General features: G+C 34.1%; 3 protein-coding genes across 3 annotated transcripts; 2 read left to right on the top strand and 1 right to left on the bottom strand.

The window, feature by feature from the left end:
• The first annotated feature begins 17,714 nt into the window (after positions 1-17,714).
• Positions 17,715-17,981, top strand: BJX67DRAFT_343983 (uncharacterized protein). The gene has a single exon (XM_071028205.1). It carries the CDS (start codon positions 17,731-17,733, stop codon positions 17,935-17,937), a length of 207 nt encoding a protein of 68 aa, XP_070890248.1. The 5' UTR covers positions 17,715-17,730; the 3' UTR covers positions 17,938-17,981.
• Positions 17,982-18,706: 725 nt separating this feature from the next.
• Positions 18,707-19,444, top strand: BJX67DRAFT_343984 (uncharacterized protein). Its single transcript, XM_071028206.1, has one exon. The coding sequence runs from the start codon at positions 18,764-18,766 to the stop codon at positions 19,319-19,321; it is 558 nt and encodes a 185-aa protein (XP_070890249.1). The 5' UTR covers positions 18,707-18,763; the 3' UTR covers positions 19,322-19,444.
• A 428-nt stretch (positions 19,445-19,872) lies between these two features.
• BJX67DRAFT_343986 (uncharacterized protein) lies at positions 19,873-20,535 on the bottom strand. Its single transcript, XM_071028207.1, has one exon. It carries the CDS (start codon positions 20,317-20,319, stop codon positions 20,008-20,010), a length of 312 nt encoding a protein of 103 aa, XP_070890250.1. The 5' UTR covers positions 20,320-20,535; the 3' UTR covers positions 19,873-20,007.
• Positions 20,536-21,073: the final 538 nt, after the last annotated feature.

The raw sequence follows: 21,073 nt of genomic DNA on the forward strand, positions 1-21,073 counted from the left end.
TGAAATCCTGGACTAGTACTAGTTGCCAAGTAGGGGAACTAGCCTTGGTTAACCTAATTTTCCCTTTATTAACTATCCACCTTAGCTATCTAGCTAATTTTCTAGAAATCATATGGTGAACTTGTTGCAAGATCCACTATGCTACTAGCTAGATAGCTATTTCTTTACTATTATTTTATATTATTATAGCAACTTAAGCTCAAGAGTTTATCTTTCTACTCTATAAAATGCAAAACCTTTTTACTATAATTATATGCCTTGTTACTTGGTACTAGTCTACTTTAGCTAATATCCAACAGGGTGCTATCTTACTAGGTGTCCTTGCTCTACTCTCTATTCCCTGGTTTTATTAATAGTTATATGAAATATTTCTTCAAGGATATTAGATCCTGGTGGTGCTCTTTATCTATGGCATCTAGTAACATCTTTAATCCTAGGGCTGTTCCTCAAAAATCTATCTCTTGATTGCTTTTGGGATATTTAGGCTAATATTATTCTTAGAGCTAATAATATTTCTATATTGAAATAGGCTATTTGCAGGTTAAGGCTCTCCTAGGGCTGTTATATTATTTAGCATGAGAGAATCTAAGGAGGAAGGTACTGTTATAATAGCTGCCCATGTTTGTATTATCTTACCTTGGCTAGTGAAACTAGAGGCTGGATAGTATATCAACATCTAGATGCTATCAGTTAGTCTATTATTATAGATGCAGATACACCCTTTTATAATTATATTATAGTCTAGAGGTAGACAGGATACTATTAAGCTTTTCTTATAGCTATGCTATGGCTTATCTGCTAACCTTTTTTGCTATATACCTGTAGCTATAGAAGGCTTGGTTTCTTTCTTGGTTTTGTTTACTAGTCCTTATAGAACAAGTAAAGATGTTGGTTGGTACAAAAATATATTAGTAGTTGCTAGTAGATTTGGGATTGCTACCACAATCCTATATCTTAAGAAAATAATCTATGGTTATAACACTTGTACCTCCCAGGTTTACTACCTATATCTAGTATGGCAGGTGGAGTCAATTAGCAAGATATCTACAGCTCTAAGCCTGCTAAATAACCTCTTAAAGGATAATATCATGGACAAAGGTTATGTATATACTAAATATTGGTATTAGGAAGCTCTACTTGAAACTAATTATAACTATAGTTCTAGATACTATATATCTCTATTTATGTTAGGAATAGACTTGGGCAGAGAAAATTACTATTTGGCTAATATAACCAAGTCTATTTATACTAGGGTGTGCTGGATTATCAAGAAATTGTCTTAATAGAGGCATTGGGCGACTAAATTGAGAGGCTTCCTTATATCTAAGACAAGCAAGATTAGACACTAGTAATGGGTAAGCTCCACTGGCTCATGTGGAGGATTATATACTAACCTTCTAGTCTAGTCTTGGCAGCAAACAAAATTCAAGACAATATCTAGGAGATAGTTTAAGGATGCTATTACCAGGGGGTAGAGCTTTCTAAGTTGGAGTTTTAGCCTAAAACTGCCTAAGAGTCCTGGTAAACTAGGAAGAATATAGGCCTGAATAGTCACGATTAATAGTTTTGTTTTGTCACATTTAATATTACATGTAATTAAATAGAAAAATACTAACCCTGGTTCCAGGGACTAATTATTAAACCTTAGAGAAGTAATAGGCATGTTATAAAATAGTAACAAGTAATAATAAAATAAGGCCTGTATTTTTGTGCTAAATTAATCTCTAGAAATTAATAACTGGCAGCAGGCAAGGCTAATATAAATTATTTAAATTCTGGCCCAGGGCCTTGATTTTATATTTGCTTAAAACTATGGCTATTACCCTTTGCGCTTGTAGTAGACACTTATTTTCTTGAGCCTTCTTATCTATTTTAACTATATACTATCTCTCTTTCTAATATTAATTTTGGCTTCCTATTCCTTATAAAGGCTAAACTTCTCTCTCTTTCCATGATGCTTTTTCCAACTTTCTTCAACCAGTCCTCTTGGGTTTCCCCTGCCTTTCTCTTTTCTTTACTACCTATCAGTCTTAGCAGTCCTTTCTCCCTACAATTTTCTATTCTATTATTATTGATTTTAATTGTTATTATAGGCAGGTTCTATAATAGGCTTTCTTATAATTAGTTTTTAGGTAAAGTATTGCTATAGACTCTTTTTTTATCTGCTTATTTATTTTATAGGAAGAACCCTAACTAGAAAACTGTTTTAAGTTTGGATTATACTATATATTTTAAGGTAAGAATAATCTATATTACCTTGTTTACCTTGATGCTAAATCTAGCTTAGTTACTACATAGTTTTAGTAAGAAATCATGTTGGATTGGATGATTATATATTTTTTAAAGGAATAACCTGTTATAGTAAGTAGAAGCAGGAAAGGCTATTTAATAGTATTATTTCTAGAATAAGAAAGTAAGCAACCTGTTAATGCCCTAGACAGGTTATATAAACAAGTATTAGATCTTGTTTAGGCTAGTAGTTTATTTACTTTCCTTAGTTTTTTATAGTAACTTATAGTATCCTAGAAGCCTAGTCCTAGTAAGAATAGAAATCTTTTAGATTAGAATACTTTTTACTAGATAAATTTGCTAAAGTTTGGATTCTTGTATACTTAGATAATTCTTATAATATACTAGTTAGCTAAAGAGTTTAGCATAGACTTTTAGGAGTTAAGAACTCTAGAAAGGTTTTGGGTAGCTAATTTTTTTAGAAGGCTTATAGCTCTTGAGTATATAAGAAACTTTATAGTAGAAAAAGAGTATTTTAGACATGATTTCTCTAGTAAATACTTCTCTATTCACCTCTTGATTATCAATTTTATTTTAACATGGGTCTAGTATTAGGTTATTCTAACCTTAAAGCTATACCTTTCTACTTCCCCATAGCTTCTATGCTACTAACAAGTAATCTCTAAATAGCATGTTCTATAAAATTCCCTTTATAAATAGCTGCCAAGTAGCTAGTAGATATAAAAAATACTTTAGAAAATAATATAGCCCAAGAGATAGATATTAACTCTAATTCCTTCTAGGCCATGGATATAGTAGATATACTACCTAAATTTAATAGTAGTTCTTCTCCTTCTAAATCTTATGTTAACTCTCTTCTAGAAAATAAGCCACTTATATTCTATAATACTAGTAGTCTACCCTGCTATATAGTCTTACTAGGGCTAGCTAATAACTACTTAAGCTAATAGCTAACCACTCTAATTATAAATAATTTTAGTCTTATTATAGACTAATTATTATAGACATGTATTATTAATAAAAAAAAAAGTTGCTTAGCAATAATCAGATCTAAGATATTCTTAAGGTATATAATAGCTTCTATACCTATAATCTTATTAGAAGTCTATACCCAACTTTAGATTACTACTTTGCTAATCTAGGGAACAGCCTATTTAGGCTTGGATTTTCTTGGGTATAGAAAGGTATATAAGGAGTAGTAAATTATCTTTAAGTACTTAATACTAACAAGTTTATTTATTTTATTGCTGCTTGTTTTGTACTTATTATTTTTAGCCTTAATTACTATGAACTTTGCAAGCACCTGGAAAAATACAGTACTTGCTCTAGTAGTAGGCAGGATGTAAGTATTATTCTTGATGAAATCTGTTATCGAAGCGACGACCCCTCTCGTGCGCTCCTAACCCCGGGCTCTCACACGGGACTTCCAGAGGATTCAGATTGACTTGTCTTACCTGGCATGATCATGTCTAACAAGTATAAGGACTTGTTATGGTCTAGTTAAAGTCAAGGTGAAAGAGTAGGGCTAGCCTATAGTATATATACTATAGCCTATAAAATAAGTACTAGACAAGTTGTTTTGTAAAGATCCTTTAAACTAGTTACTCTAGAATAATAGTAGTATTAATTATAAAGATAGGAAAGCTAGATATAATAGTAATAAGTATTCTTAAGTATTCCTCTATTTTCTACTTTTTAGTATACCTTTTAAAGTATATCCTAAGGTATACCCAATTATATCGCGTGGTCTTGTATATTCTAGGATATACCTTTAGGAGTATATACTAAGGTATATAGTCACGTGTTTCCCTACCCTAGTTCATAGGCATTAACCTTGGTAACTTTTGCTATACAACAGGGTAAATAGGTTGGTTATCACCTATCTAGCACTAGTATTAATGTGGGGTGGTAATACTAAAGCTCTATAAAATTATTACTGTGATAATTTTGTTGTAGCCATAAAAGTAAGTACTAGTAAAATAAGCATGAGGGAAATATTATTATCCAATAATATTTCCATCTTGGTAATATTGTGCCTGGTATAATATTTTTACTATCTTGGCATGGGTTATAATACTATCTCCCCCTCTTTTAGCTTTTATCCGCGAAAGTATAAGTAGCGCGAATTCCCCTATTACCCTAAGGTGGGTTTCTGTTTTCTTTAAATCCCTTCGCGATAGTTTATTATGCCTGATTGTCGAGTTGCTAACTGCCTCCTTCAGTACTAGAAAATTGTTTAGGATAGTATTACTATTAATAATCCTTGCAAGTACTATTACTCTTAAAATATTCCTTGCATAATAGATTTAAAAAGTTGAAACTATGCATTATGCACTTGCTATAGTTGGAAATATAAAAAACAGTTTTATAGCAAGTAAGAGTAGAAGGCCCTGAATAACAAGCAGGACTGTCTCTATTAGGAGATTATGGAGGCCAAAAAGGCCTCTACTAAGATTTTTGCTAAACTAGTCTATTTTTAGAAACAAGATGCTTTTTTTAAGGAACATGGGGACAAAATATTTGTTTATAATACTGCTATGTTGGAATATCTAGATAAGAAAGATCCTTTAGCTGCTAAGGATCTCCAAGAGCTAAAGCGCCTTGCCAACAAGCATAAGGCTATTACTCAACTTGCTATTATATTAGATAATCCTAGTCTAACTTAGATGATTGGTTCTCCATCCTCCTTCTAGTAGAATATTAATTTCTCTGTATTAGATGCTGCTAGTAGTATTTCTGGACCTTCTGGTTATAGCCTGTTAAGTTCTTGATAGGCTCCCAAGTATTTTCTAAGGTATTATATCCTTTCTACTATATAAGGTATTATAATTGTCTGCTAACCTTCTAGTAGTCTAGGATTTTTTTAACTTTATACTCCTGTTCCTCTTCTTTAATTTTAATATTATTAGCAATTTTAGCGTTCTTAGGTACTGGTTCTAATAGTAATACATGGAATACTAGGTATATCTTCTTCATAAATTTGGGTAGCTTTAATTAATAGTTAACTAGTCCTAATTTCTTGTTAATTTCAAATAGTCTAATTTGTATATAGTCGAGTTTCTGGCTTGGTTACTTAGTTTTAATATTCCTATAGAGTAGGAATACTTTCCCTCCCTTTTTAAAGTCTAGTACCTCTTAGTACCCTTTATTATAGTAAAGCTTTATTTTAAGGTTAACAAACTCAAGGTCCCAGGTAAGTTATGTTTAGATTCCTTTAAGTTTCTATATAAAGTAATTAGCTTCTTTTATAACTAGTTCTTTTTGGATTGGTTTACTATATAAGTTTAGGTAATATTTATAATTTACTTTAAAAGGTGTTATTCTTGTTATACTATAGATTGAGTTATTATAAGCAAACTAGGCTATAGATAGTTATTCCTCCTAATTATCCTATATATAGTTTATGTAGTATTACAAATATTACTTAATTATTTAGTTAACCCTTTTAGTTTATCTATTTGATTGTAGTCTATATATAGTAGTCATGTATAGTTTAATTCCTATAATATTAGTTACTAATTTCCAAAATTTGGATATAAATAACTTATCTTAGTCTAATATAATATATTTTAGTATTCTATAGTTTATAATAACTATATTAACAAAGGTAGTTGCTATCTCTTTTGCTATTATAGTTGTTTATATTAGTTCTAAGTAGATATACTTTGTTAGTTGGTCCAAGATTATTACAAGATAATTATATTTTTCCTTTTCTTGTTATACTTCTAGCAATAGTCCAACAAAGTTAACTATAATCTATTCCTATAGTTATTATAGAACTTCTAGGTTTTATAGTTTTCTATATAATATATACTACTTTAGTTTGTCCTATAAACATACTTTATAGTTGTTAATATAGCTTTTAACCCTCTTTCTTATATTCTAGAAATAGTAGTTGTATTTAATATATTTGCATATTTGGTCTATACCAAAATATCCATGTACTAGTGTATTATGATGTTCCCTAATAACTTGTGGGACAAGCATTAATAGAATATAGATAAGTCCTTTAATCTAGAGGATCCTGTCTTTCTCTAGCACTTCTAGTATTAATACAAGGACTTGTTATATTAGCTTGTCCTCCTTCATAGCTTTCTTAATAGTGTTAATTATAGTTCCTAATAATTATATAGTAGCTACTAGGATTATTAGATTATTTCCAAGTATCCTATCTTTATTTCTTTTCAAGATTGCTAGTCAAGATTTCCTAGTCTTGTCCTTGTAGTCTAGTCTCCTGCTAAGGGTATTAGCTTGGCTATTCTTTATACCCTTGTAGTATTTAATCCTGTAATTATATTATAAGAGTAGCTCTACCTATCTTACCTGCCTTCTTGTTAATTCTTTAGTTATTGTAAAGTAGGTAAGATTTTTGTAGTTAGATTTTATAGTTATAGTATATCTTACTCCCTATAAGTAGACTCTTTAATATTTAAATACTACTATAATAGCTAGCAGTTCTTTGTCATAGATATTATAATTCATCTCTAGTCCTGTTAGTTTCCTTGACTAGAATCCTACTAGTCTTGGTTTGCCATCAGGTCCTGACTAAGTCATTCTTGCTCTAATAGCATAGTCTAACATGTTAGTTTCTAGTATTATAGGTAGCTTGGGATTGTATTATAGCATAATTAGTACTATAGTAATAGCTTCTTTTATAGCTTTAAAGGTTTTCTACTACTTATTAGTCTATTTATATACTTATTCTTTTTATAATAACTTAAATAGTAGTACCATATAGAATATATATTGGTTAATATACTTTTAGTAGTAGTTTAAGAGCCCTAGAAATTGCTATAGTTTCTTTAAGTTCTTTAATACAAGCTATTCCCTAATAGCTATTACTTTAAAAGCTTTAGGTTTCAACCTATTTACAGTAATCTAATAGCCTAGAAACTTAGTTTCCTAAACATAGAATTTATATTTCTTAAGCTTGTATTGTAGTTTGGCTTTCCTTATCCTCTTAAGAACTTATTTAATATGCTTTATATATTATTTCCTATCCTTTAAAAAGACTAGTATATTATCAAGATATACAAGCACAAATTTATTTATTAGTTAAGGTGCGTCTTCCTCTTCCTCTTTCTTTTCTTTATTGTTTTCCTTGTCTTCTAGTTTTAGTACTTTATTAATAAACCTCTAAAATATTAGTAGTGTATTAATAAGCCTAAATAGCATTACCAGATATTTGTAGAAACCAAATTTTGTTTAAAATACTATTTTCTATTCTTCTCCTTTCGCGATTCTAATGTGGTAGTAGGTGTTAGTAATATTAAACTTTGTAAACCATACTGCCCTTTAGATTTTATCTTAGATCTCCTAAATTAAGGGTAGCAGGTACTAGTCCTTGATAGTTATATTATTAAATAGTTAGAAGTTAATGCATGGTTAGTTACTTCTATCTTTTTTTAGTATAAATAGGACTTTATGTCCTATTAGTAAGTATAAAAGTTAGATATTTCCTTTCTTAAGTTAGTTGTTAATATATTCCTTTAATACTTGGGATTCTTAATTATTTAATAGTAGAATCTATTTATAGTTTAGTTTAATATCTTCTTTAATAGGTATAGTGTGATTATAAGGCCTATAAGGTAGTAACTCTGGTTTATTAGGTTGTTAGAATATATCCTGGAATCAACTATACTTATCCAGGATAGTTAGTTTCTTATAGACCTGGTTACTTGTAGCTAGTATCCCTTGAAATCTTACTCCTTTGCTATTTATAATAATTTTGCTATTTATAATATTGCTAGTAGCCCAACTAGGTAAGTTTATTAGCTATATCCTCCCTAATAGTCTTAATATTGCTATAATAATTCATTCTACTAGACTCTTAGTACCTGTAAATTGGTTACTAGTCTTTAATCCCCCTGTAGATTGCTTGGCCTTATGCTTTACTATATAAACATGCTATAGAATACTAGCCCCTTCTAATCCCTTTTACTCCTTAGGCTATTTATTATTTCTCTACTAGATCTCCCTTTTAATCTAGTTAATGTCTAGGTTAAGATTCTTGAGCCATGGGATTCCTAATACTATATTATACTTGCCCAAGGGTATAATATCAAAACTTAGTTTAAAAATCCTTTCCTTTATTATAATGGGCAGAGGTCCTGACTCAACTATTAATAAGGTATTTCCCAGGTTTTCCCTGTTTAGTCCTGCTATAGATATTAATATTTCCTTTTAAATATTCCTAATCTCTAGTTTTTCTGTAAAACTTGGGTTAATATAGTTTCTAGTAGCTTCTAAGTTAATCAAGGTATAGGCCTGCTTCTCTTGTACTTTAGCAAGTTAGGTAAAGTACTTTTTTACCTAAGTCTTGGTAGCTACAAGGTACTATTCTTCCTATTTTAGTGCCTGTTCCCCTTGCCTTGGGTATAGAAAGTAGTTTCCAAGCTTGGCTTGGTAGTATATAATATAGTAATCCTTATAGTAAGTTATCTAATAGTATATCCTATATTCTAGGTATTACTAGTATAATTTACATGAGTATTACTTTTTTTGGTATAGGTATAAGTAGTTCTAGTTAATTATTCTTGATTGCTTTGGCTAGTAGCATGCGATTTACTTAATATCTTTATGGTATATATAGTATAAGTTGTAGCATGTTAGCCATGGTATATTATTATGCCTGGAATGCCATGTATTAGCATTAATATATTTATACTAATCCTGCTAGCATGGTAGATACCTTCTAGATTCCTAGGACTACTTATTAGATAGTTTGCATAGTTATAAGTAGTAGTTACTATTATTTTATCTATAGATAGTACAGGTTTCTAGGTACCTTTTACAGGTCTTAATATGCTTTTGCTAGTAATCCTTGGTCTTCTCCCAACATGTTAGGTCCTGATATAGGTATTAGTTAAAGAAATCTCTTAGGCCTTTAATAAGTTTCTAAGGGTCTTTCTACATAGCTATAATAATATTATCTATCTAATAGGCAAGCTTGTCTTTACTAGTCTTTAAAGACTTAAGTTATTATCTTTAATACTATTTATTTTTGCGTAGTCTAGTAGCCCATAGCTAATACTAGCATAGTTCATATTTTTTAGTATTATCTTCTTATAGGGCTTTTTCTTCTAGGGTTATAAACCCACTGCTAGGTCCCTCCTTGCTAGATTCAAGGCCTTCTAGCTATATTCTGTATTATTTATCAAGCAGGTTAACTTTCTATATGATTGCAGGAAAGTCGCTGTGCTCTCCTTCTTGAACTAGCTTGTCATTAGTGGCTTTGTTATAGTAGGACCTACCTATCCTCTCAGCTTCTTTTTTATTAATTCGCGAAATTATAGTGCTAAGCTAATATTTTGGCTAGTATAATAATTCTTTTTAGAGGATTCTATCTAGCTACTTAATTGTTTTCTTAATATTTGCAAGAATTTTGGTAATTACCTTAAGCATCTTCTCTTCCTTATATACCTTGCTAGTAATATTAGCAATTTACTTAATATACCTTTTAATATTTATTCTTGTATCCCCAAGCAACATGGCTATTGCCCCTGGTGGGTTTGGTATAAGGTTTAGATCCTATTTTCTAGTGTTTTGTCCAAGCTTATTCCAAGCCACTAGAGGTGCGCTTTGCCTTCTTCTGGCAGCATCCTGGGTATTATTATTAATTATAGCATGCTTGTCCTGAGCAAAGGCCCTTTTAGCTTCTTCCAGGGAATCATTAGTTATAGTAGGTGCCTTGCTGGTGCTATTGTCCCACTCCCTAGTCACGTTTAATATTACAACTTCCTGTGTGGCTCTTAGTTAATATTATCTAGCTCCTTTTTGGGGTCTCTAGCCATGCTATTTCTACTTCTTGTAGTCTATTATCTTATAACCTAGCTTGCTATAGGAAAAGCACAGATTCTCCTTCTAGCAATAATCTTATTCTACCTTTAAAATTATTACATCCAAGTCCATAGGTCAAGGTCTATATGGATTACTATTTCCCTAGAGTCTAGTCTGGAGTTGTTAGTTGTTATTAGCATAATAGCTATTATATCCACCCTAATTCCTTCTAGAATAGTATCCCCTGTAATTCTATTAGCCTTGTTATTCCCTTAGCTCTTTAAGCTGGTTCCCTATCCTAGACACTAGATTATATATCTCTACTAGGATATTAGGCCTAGATAAAAATACTATTTTCTCCTAGATATTATAATCTAGAGCTCTCTTGAAGTAGTATATAAAAGCATTGTCTTCCCATGTTAGGTATAACATGATTTATTAGAACTCCAAGATAAGTATGCTTATATCCCTTCTAGATTAGCATATCTTCCTAATCTGCCTTTTAGCATTATAGGTTTTATTAATATTTCTAAAAACACGAGTGAGCTGCTTCTTAAAGTGGTTATAGCTTGTAAATAGCTGCTTAATATTACTGGCTAGCTTGTCTCTATCTTCTCTAGCTTCTTGCTATTCCCTCATAAAAGGTTCGAACCACTTGTACGCTTTTCCCTTGAGATAGGTAGATATAAATATAACCTTATTAGTCTTGCTGACTAGCTTGTCCTGATTAATATTAATAAAGGTCTATATTTGCATGAGGAAGAAGCATAGCTTGGTCCAAGTACTATTAAAAGGTTCAGGCGCCTTGACCTTCAAGGCCTTGGCTCTAAGTTTAGTCTCAAGCATAAGAATATAATCCTAGAGCTGTTCTAGCATTTCTTAATACTTCTTAGAAGTCTTATTATCCTTAATTATATTACTTTACTAGTTCAGGTCACTAGTAACCTAATTAATAACTCTAGTTTATTTGTTAAGTTATGCTTGCATTCTAGCAATAGTCTCTTATAGGGTTTTACCCTTAAAGGGCATGGTAACTTAGTACTAGTATTAAGATATTATATTAGTAGCTTTAAGTTAATCTAAGATATAACTTGTACTAACTAGTAATCAATTTGTTATCAAAATAATAACCCCTCTCATGCACTCCTAACCCTGGGCTCTCACACAGGACTTCCAGAGGATTTAGATTAACTTGTCTTACCTAGCATGATCATGTCTAACAAGTATAAGGACTTGTTATAGTCTAGTTAAAGTCAAGATAAAAAGATAGGGCTAGCCTATAGTATATATATTATAACCTATAGAGTAAGTACTAGACAAGTTATTTTGTAAAGATTTTTTAAACTAGTTACTCTAGAATAATAGTAGTATTAATCATAAAAATAGAAAAGCTAGATATAGTAGTAATAAGCATCTTTAAGTATTCCTTTATTTCCTACCTTTTAGTATACCTTTTAAAGTATATCCTAAAGTATACCTAATCATATTATACAGTCTTGTATACTCTAGAATATACCTTTAGGAGTATATACTAAAGTATATAGTTATATATTTCCCTGCCCTAATTTATGGGTATTAATCTTGGTAACCTTTGCTATATAATAGGGTAAATAGGTTAGTCATCACCTGTCTAGCACTAGTGTTAATGCGGGATAGTAACACCAAAGCTTTGTAAAATTATTACTGCAATAATTTTGTTGTGGCTGTAAAAGTAAGTGCTGGTAAAATGAGTGTGAGGGAAATATTATCATCCAATAATATTTCTGCCTTGGTAATGTTGTGCCTGGCATAATATTTTCACCGCCTTGGCGTGGGTCATAACAAAATCCTTGCTGTATATAAAGATGATCCACGCATATTAATCAGTCTACAAAGCTATTGGAATAAAATTACCACCTTTTATGCCAAGCAAGGTAATTGGTGGTAGGTGGTTGGAGTGGCACTAGGTGTGGGTAGCTGGTTTGTTCCAGACAATCTAGTAAAAACCATGTGTATTCTCTAATGGCTTCCTAGAGCCAATTAATTTAGATATCCAGGTGTAGTAGGAAATTTATTAACTATTATCTTAATGCTTTCTCTACTCTGTCATGGAATACTTGGCCAGGTATTGTTTGCATGTTCTACTTGCTAGAGCTTGTAGTAAAAACTATTATAATTTAGGAGATTACTGATATTCCTTGGCAAGCCTGGCTATGTGATACCCTTATTAGGCTAGATAAGCTGGCTCTTGCTCGCGAAGAGGATCAAGAAGCCTTGGCATGGCTGTAGGCTAGAAGTTGCTGGATAGTAGATAATACAAAATACTCTATAGAGTAGAAGATGGAAGAGTTTCTTGCTTTTTTAACTAAAATCTAATTATTTGAAATAAGGGATTTTATATTTATAGAATTTACTAGATTAATATTTCTATCTATATTGCATAGTGCTATAGTATTCTTATAAATCTAAATAAGTTAGTCTATTAACTTTATTATACAATAGCAAGCCTATAAAATTGATAGTAATATCTATATCTTATTCTATCTATCTAATAGAGGTATATACAAGTAGAAGGTGTAAATAGAGATTAGGGTAAACCATGTAAGACTAATTAAATTGCTAGTAGTCTAATATATTTTTATCAAGAGATACTGCTACAAGATATATAAGTTCTAGAACCAAGGCAAGGAAGAAGTACTAACCTCTTTTAACTCCTTTAAAGAGCTGGCAGAAGTTATTATAGACAGAAATTTAATAGCAGCCAAGCTAGTCTACTAGTAATTGGGTTTATTAATCCTGATTATTTTATTATTCTTAATATATTTCTATATTAGTTCTATTATTATCTATCTAACAGGAGCCAAGTTACTTGATTAAACTTTCCCTGGTAGTTAGATAGAACAGTAATTAATTCAGGCTTAAAAACTCTAGTTAGAACCTTTCTAAGTAAGACTTAAGTAATAATATACTAATCTAGATTTTCCTATTAAGGTTAAGTAGGATACTTGAATAATTTAGGAATATATATTAGAGATTCTAGGTACTAAGATAAGATAATCTATTAAGAAACTGGAACTAATAAGTAGCCTTATATATCTATAAGGAAGTAAAAGATATACCTGAGATATGATAGCAGCTAGCTACTATTAGTCTAGGAAGGCTTTGCATATAATAATATAATCTAAAATAAGAGGCTAGTACTTGCCAAGAGTATATAGAAAATCTAATATATAGAAATATTCTATAACTAAGACCATATTTTTATAGTATATTAAATAGATGATCTCCATGATTCTATCTACATGATTGCTAGGATACTAGTATACTACCTAGGTAGCACGAGGACTAGAATGCCTGGTATATATAGTAACCATGCTAGCTAGATTATACTTAAAGATTTTCTTGAATATATCCTATAAAGACTCCTTCCATATAATAAGATCTAATCCCATGGTATTACCTCTCTTGCTAATCTTTAGAATAGCTAGGGCTCGTGGTTTGCTATAAATAGTCTTTTGGCTGTACTTGGAGGGTAATAAGGAGGCATTTTTTTTAGCCAGGCGCGAAGAAGGGGGCTCCTTATTATATCTAGACTTAGGCTAAGATAGTGATAATACTACTACCTAAGGATTAGTAGAAAGCTACTTAATAAGGAGAATCTTGTCTAGTATAATTTAAGTAACTAGCTATATAATAGAATTTAAGAAATTAATTTTAAATAGTAAATATAGTAATTCTAAAAGATAGCCTATGCAACCAAGAGAGGAAGATAGTTTTAATAGTTTTAACTTGGTCTGGGATTAGGTTGCTATAGTACCCCTCCTATAGTAGCCTATAGCTATAGAAGAGTACTACTATAAAAAGTATATTTACTTTTTATATCTTGTAGTAGGGTACTAATTTTCTTCTCTTGCTATTAATATTTGTCTCCAACCCTATTCCTATAATAAAGCAGGCACTATTTATTAAGAAAGAAGTCCAGCTAGCAATAGAGTGGTGCCTGAAATATCTAGGAACAGCTAAGGTCAGTATTGCTTAGATTTAGTTTAAACCCTTGTTGCCCTAGGATCTAGATCCCAAGAACTTAACTTGGCTTCATGAAATCTTTTATAAGAACAATTGTTACTACCTGGATGTTAATAATCATGTCCCTATAATTATCTCTTGGTAAGATCTTGCTATTATACTACAAAATATAAATATATTATAAAGATTGCTGCTAATTAATAATCCCTCCTAACTTCCTAACCTTAGGTTTGGGGCTAGGCAGCTTTAGATGCTATATAGCTAATACTACATGCAGGCAGGAGCCAAGGTGCTTCCCCTAGTAGACTATTGGTGGACTATAAATCTTTACCTAGATGGTATATTATCTCAGATATATCTTTATACTATTTATATAGCTAACTATTTGTATAGATATTAGTAAAGAACTAAGGACCTTTCTCCTAGAGGAATATACTAACTAAAAGAAACTAATTAATAGAAAAATTTATTATAAGATCCAATAGTATAAGGGTAATAAAGCTTTTTGGAAATAGTGATTTGCCTAGCTGTTAGCTAGCAACTAGGACTGCCTGGATTAACTAGATAATAGATAAAACTATTATTTTTGGCAGGCCTTTGATTAGCTACTGCTAATCCCTGGCCTATAGCTAAATAGAATGCAAATTAGCATGCTTTACTAGTTAATTGCTACTAGTACTGTTAAAGTAAGTTGATATCTTGATTTAATTTTTTCTTATTATGCTAGTTGTTTTGCTTGCTATTTTATAGGAGATGCTTACTTATCTAGATTATATTAAAGACTTTTGGTCCTCTTTAGTTGCCTTAGACCCTGTTTTAATCAAGAAGATTGATAAAGATATGGTTGACTCCCTGTAGTTGCTGGCACCTGGTAGATCCTAAACTAATACCAAGGCCACCCGAGGGCTAATCCTGGGTGGCCAGGCATTTGCTGAATTTAGTAATAAAGAAAGAAGGGCTATATAGGGCTGAATAGAAAGCTTTAATAGACTAGTTCTATCTTTATATATATTTTTTAAAGATTTCAAGTATCTAGAAAGTTGCTCCTATTATATAAAATAGCTCTTTAGTCTATTTACTAAATCTATATAAAAAACTATAAGCTTAATATTTACTCTGCCTTTAGAACAGGAGAGTTTTATTTAGACTTTGGAGACTACTTTCTAGCATGAGTATGTAATAAGTACTAAGAGTTTAGACAAGGCATATCTATAGGTATAGTTATATATAATATACTATTATTCTCTAATATCCCTAGATCCTAAAAAAGATAATAACCTGTTAGCAAAGCCTACTTATACTAGAGCTAATAAAAAAGTAGTCTATAAGATAGCTAAACTTGCTCTATAGCTTGGATTTAAATCCCTAGAAATCAAGGTAATAATTAATAGCTTACCAGATCATTAGATTACAAGAAAGGCTCTCTTAAAAGCTAGGAAACCTTATTATTTCTAGTATAATACCCAGCAGTTCAATACTCTAGTTAGTTAGATTATTAATTATTTTGCTACTGCTGTTCTAGATTAACTAGAAGTTTATTAAGACCTTTTTGCAGACAATACTGTAAAACCTTGGGCTTGGTGTAGGATGCCTTAAATTAGATCCTATAAATAAGATAATTCTTTGCTCTTCCTGGACTATTTATATATAGATAACTTTAAGATTGCTAATATAATTACTACCTTTTTTATCTATTATTATATCTATTTTTCCTTTTTTGGCAAACCAGCGCGACCTAGGCCTTTGAGCCACTATTAGGCTAGAGAAACTAGCAAGGATATCTCTTGGTCCCTATTATTTATTAAAAAGAATAGACTATCTATTAATTAAAGATCTATGGTATATGCTGCTAAGCCAAGTAAGCCAGGATAAAATAAATACTAAAAAATACAGGTCTAACAGGACTAGGCCTGGCAAACCCTATAGCACCAGCAGGTATTTAGAATAGAAAGGAAGTAACAGCTTCTAAAACAATAATAGAAGTAGAAGATTTATTATTAGCTGTATCTAACAAACAAGGGTGACCTAGAGCTTATGGAGTATAAATAGGTAAGTATAGAGCACTTGGACTAGGATATATCTAACCAGGGACTTTTATCTCTAGAACTTCTTACTATAAATATTGCAATAACCTGTTAGGAACTATTAAATAAAGGCAAAGATACTAATAGCTAATATATAAGGATCTTGATGGAAGTAGTCCTAGTAAAGAGTAACTTAAGGGACATAGCAATAATAGAGGTCTTAAATCTAGATAGTAGGATTTATAAGCAACTATAGATTAATTAGCCACTATATCTAGAACCTAGAGAGGCTAGATCTCTATAAGGTGACCAAGATAGATAGTAACAGGCTTTAGATGTATACCTAAACTAATTAATAAGGGCTTAGGAGGAGTAGGAAAGGTTAGAGAAGGAGTTAGAATATAAATAACTTTAGGGAGAACTTGGTATTCTTAACCCAAACCAACCTACTCTAGAAATAGAAACGTGAAATTTGCTATATAGGATTGCGGAGGTGATACATACAGGCTTAGATTTGGTACTTACTGTTATTCCAGAACCTAATAAGCATCTAGCTCTAACTACTAAGGCTAAGTCATGCCTGCTATTACTGCCTGTATAGGTAAAGATTTCCTTCTAGACTTTTGAATGAGGGTAATAGAAGTACTTAGACTATTTCCAGGTTGATCTCTCTAATCTATTACCTGTAGAACATGCGGCAAGGAAGTATATATAGAAAAATTACTTACTTTATAATTAGAATTTATAAAGCCTGAGCCCCTTCTAATACTACTATATAGCAATTATTAATGGTACTAATAAGATCTTTGTAATTTCTAAGTATAAAGAGAAAAAACTTATAGCTAAGGGGAGATTTATTAAGGCTAGACAGCTTCTATTGTTAGCTAGAAAAGTCTCCTAAACCTATAACCATGAACTAGATTCCCTAGCACGCGGGCAGGACTATCCTAGAAAGCAGGTAAAAGCAAATACTGGTACTGCATTAGCTGGTCCTGCCCAAACAGCAGGGGATCTAGCTCTAATAGTAACAAGCATGACTGCCTAGAATAAGAGTAAGCAACATAACCACAAAAAAATCATGCCTTGGAGTGTTGCTTGGCGGGCATAAAATACCTTAGTCTGTCAGGCAGAGGAAATAGAGGATAAATACCATTCTTATTCTAAGATATTAGAGGAACTATAAGGGGTGTTCTAGGTCTAGTTTAGGAATATATAACTTAACCCAAGAGGTTCTTGCAAACATGAACTATATAATCCTAAGGGCACCCTCTCAGGGCAGTTTACTACTAAAAAGGCTTTTCCTATATGCTTATTTAGAATATATAGACTATCTTGTATATTAGCTTACAAGTAGATACTTATAGGAATAAATTCATAGTTATACTATTATATAAACTAAACAAACTTAGAAAGCACGACTCAGAAGTGCTCTCTTGAGATGGTAAGGATCTTGAGAGATTCCTCTTGTGAGGAAATTAGCTATGTGAGGGTCCACATGGAAGCAAGAGGCAAATGAGGCTGGATATGTCATGTGAAACTGCTCATGGAGATGCATACCTTCTGGAACGGTCCTCCCATGCTCTATTCCATCATAAGACACGGGCTAACGCCATGGCTGCGGGCATGCTCTTTTTCCGGGTCCGCTCACAGATGCGCTCCGCCGGACGGATGCATGACTGACCTGGCTGTCAAACAGGTCAAGATGGCCAAACCTGTGCCTGTACCCGAAAGGCCTACGCAGGGATCTTGCGATTCAAGTATACACAAAAACACCCCTCCTGACCGAAACATCAACCTTCCTTCGACCCCTCCTGCCTCAGAGCGGCGTCAGCCATCAGCTGCGTCTTCTGACGCTCTAGGGATATTTAAGAATCTCTAGAACTATTATCACGAAGTCTCCCAGAACCAACAGAAAATGAGGTTTCGGGCTGACAACTTGACTTGGACACAACAGTGCCGTTCTTCGTAATCGAGAAACTATCCAAGCTTTTGCCGCAGCGGCTGCCCCACACCTGGAAAAAGGGCCAATAAATTTGGATCTGTGGTTGGCTGCGGAAGTTCCTAGGACTTAGCGCCGCAGTCGCGCAAGTACCCGCAACACCAGAGGAAAGCCCATCTAATTGCTGGATTTCATGCAGTGTAAACTGAAGAGGAGCACATCCCCAAGACAGTAGGCAACCACATTGCTTAGTAAGCATAGCGATGGCCCGAAGTGGACTATTTAACTTGCAACCTTGACTCATTAATCGCTTCCAACATGAGTGCTCGCGGCGTACCGGTAATGAACGGACGGATCTCAGGCCTTCAGGCCCTGCCTACGGAGGTCTTACATCTAATATTAGCAAGGCTTCCTTCCTGGGAAATAAAGGATCTTTCGCTGGTGAATAGGAAGCTGCGAGAGGTTTGCCTACCTTTCCTATTTCACCGGGTGAGGTTCGATTTCTCAGAAGCAGGGCTTAATGGGCTCCAACAGCTCGAAGGATCGCCAGTACGCCTGCATGTTAGGTTCTTGATCTATACCATTCCAGAGCTAATCAAACCTGGTAAGTGGCTCGAGCGTATTTATTATAAGGTAGACTAAGAATCAACTAGATATTCTAAACTTTGAAATCTTCAAGTCGGAGATGCTAACGCCAGAAAGCTACGTGGAGGAAGCGAAGGAGCTATATGATTGCGGTTACCCCGCGGATAACTGCCCTCCATATATGGCTATTTTTGAAACGTTACGAACCATTTGCGAGAATCAACAAGAAATTCTGGAGAGCCGTAAAGACATAAATGTCTTGTCATCTGTTCTGGGCGCTTTACCTCGACTCACAGAAATAGAGCTGGATTTCTATCAATCGATTGATGAGCCCCAATGGGTCGACTTGTACCTTTCACTTGACATGACTGCAAAAGAAGTGTCCAATATACATCACCTGCAGACTATTACAAAGGCTCTCCAAAGGAGATCAGAGTCCAGGGCTTCTTTGGTAACAATAGAGTTGTCCTCCCTGCATCTTCCATACTACTCTCCTTGGGAAATGCCAAAATTCCCCGCTCTATCTGATGCATTGGAACGCTTGCTCGAGCAGTGTACGACTTTGCGCGTCACCGGGAGTAGCTCTCCCCTAGAGTTACTATCTCGGACCACTGTCAAGCTTCGACAGTTGATTCTAGGACACGTAACTATTCCATTCACAACGCAGTGCGACCCGAAATGTCCTTCTTTGTTTTGGACAGACGGAGCCTGTTTTCAAACCCTGGTTTCGGAGCCCTAGTTAACCAGAAGCGGTTAGCCTATATTTCCGGCCCATCTCTACCGTGAAAATACACTCCGCCTAGCTCTTCTGCCAGTTTTCTGCCATTACTGAAATGCCAGAGGCCAACGTGTGCTTTTCACCTTTTAGCCAACAAACGAGATGGCGCGACACCTGGACTCTCGACAGCACAGGATAGCTGTCTATATTATACATAGCCAACGTCTAAGTAATTCACAGATCACTCAGATCACCAAATGTAGCAAGAGGACTGTTACCGAGCTCCGCAGGAAGTTACGGTTGTACGGCACCGCCAGACCTCACCTTGTCCGCGCTGGCGGGCCACCAGCATCACCCCTCTACTGCTCAAGGCGTTATGTGATCATCTTATGGATAAGCCGTCCTTCTGGGCAAGCGCGGCAGAAACCTGAGCTGGAAGATTTTCATCCACTAACTTGTCAGGATTGATGGATGTTGTCACAGTGGGTGCCTCAGGCAGCTCCGACAGGGGGCCGCGTGACCGCCGCTCGGGATTCGACCAGATTAGGCCCTTGGGCCAAATCCCGAATGTCCCTCTTGGCATCGCTGTACACATCAACCCCAGGAATTGCTGGTCTTCTTGATCCCTAGTGATTCGTTGCTGAATCAGTTGAAATACAGCTTCTTCCTCTTTCGTACATCCTTCGTAGCCGACATCTTGTTGCTTGCTAGGACATCGCTGCGAATAAAGGCTGACTGTCAACTGCCACCGATCCGACCTCGCCGCTTACAGATGTTAGATCCAGCTGTCCCAGATTCTCGGGGTTGGGATCAGCCCTGCCGGATGCTTGCTCGTTACTGATTGTGGGTGGGGTTGTAATTGTACCGCACCAGTCTGTAGAGGGTGTAGTAATGATTACTGGATAAGATAAACTTGATAAGAACAGGAACAAGTGATGATACTGTCCTGTCAAGCAAAGTATGAGAGCTCCTGCAGGCCTAGAGGTCTTTTTATGCTGGGCTATACCTGACTTGTGCATATGTCTGCTATATCATTAAATAATCATTGATTTTCTGTTGACATCAAGTACATAGTTCTGAAATGGCTGATTTATTTGAACCACCAGCGAGTACCATATAATTAGAACCTGACCCTGTCTATCCCAGCCAACGGGTGTGAAGTGGCAAGATTAATCTACATCTAACAGCCATTCGTCCCGAAACAGGATACTTAAATTGAAATAATAGTCTATAAACTATTTACCTAAGTTAGATGGAATTAGCTGGGTAAAACTCTATTTAAGGTTAAAGGGAGATCGCCTGATCTCTGCTTATCCATAAACCTACCAAAAGTCGAGAACCTTCTAAAAAAAGTGGCGTGATGGGATTAGGCGCCGAATACGGCCGACTACATCATCCTGGAAAGCATGATCTAAAGTCTAAATAATGTCACTCTCGTTATTGGATAATGATTTGGTCGGACAGAAAGCCTTCTGTAGTAGATGGGGTATAGGTGCTATCCGTGTACCACGACTAATCAGCACGACAAATGTGCTCTGGTCCAGACTGAGTTTTCGGCTTTACAGTATTGGTTGACAGGCGCTCCCTCGGCTAGGCTGCTTCTACCATAGATCGCACACAAAATGACACGTGAGGCCAAACTATTGCATTACTACAGTAACAATGATATAAAACATATTAAGAAGATTCCAACTTTTTATATATACCATAAACTTAGGAGACAGATCATGTATGACATCTGTCTTCCCCCACAGTCATGGCTGCGCCTATCGC

This window comes from Aspergillus lucknowensis (genome assembly GCF_044049455.1).
Source record: "Aspergillus lucknowensis strain CBS 449.75 chromosome Unknown BJX67scaffold_4, whole genome shotgun sequence".
Lineage (NCBI taxonomy): Eukaryota > Fungi > Ascomycota > Eurotiomycetes > Eurotiales > Aspergillaceae > Aspergillus > Aspergillus lucknowensis.

Bases quoted from the DNA above. Each gene is read 5' to 3' on its own strand.
- BJX67DRAFT_343983 (XM_071028205.1), top strand. From the start codon at position 17,731: ATGACTGACCTGGCTGTCAAACAGGTCAAGATGGCCAAACCTGTGCCT.
- BJX67DRAFT_343986 (XM_071028207.1), bottom strand. From the start codon at position 20,319: ATGCACAAGTCAGGTATAGCCCAGCATAAAAAGACCTCTAGGCCTGCA.
- BJX67DRAFT_343984 (XM_071028206.1), top strand. From the start codon at position 18,764: ATGGCTATTTTTGAAACGTTACGAACCATTTGCGAGAATCAACAAGAA.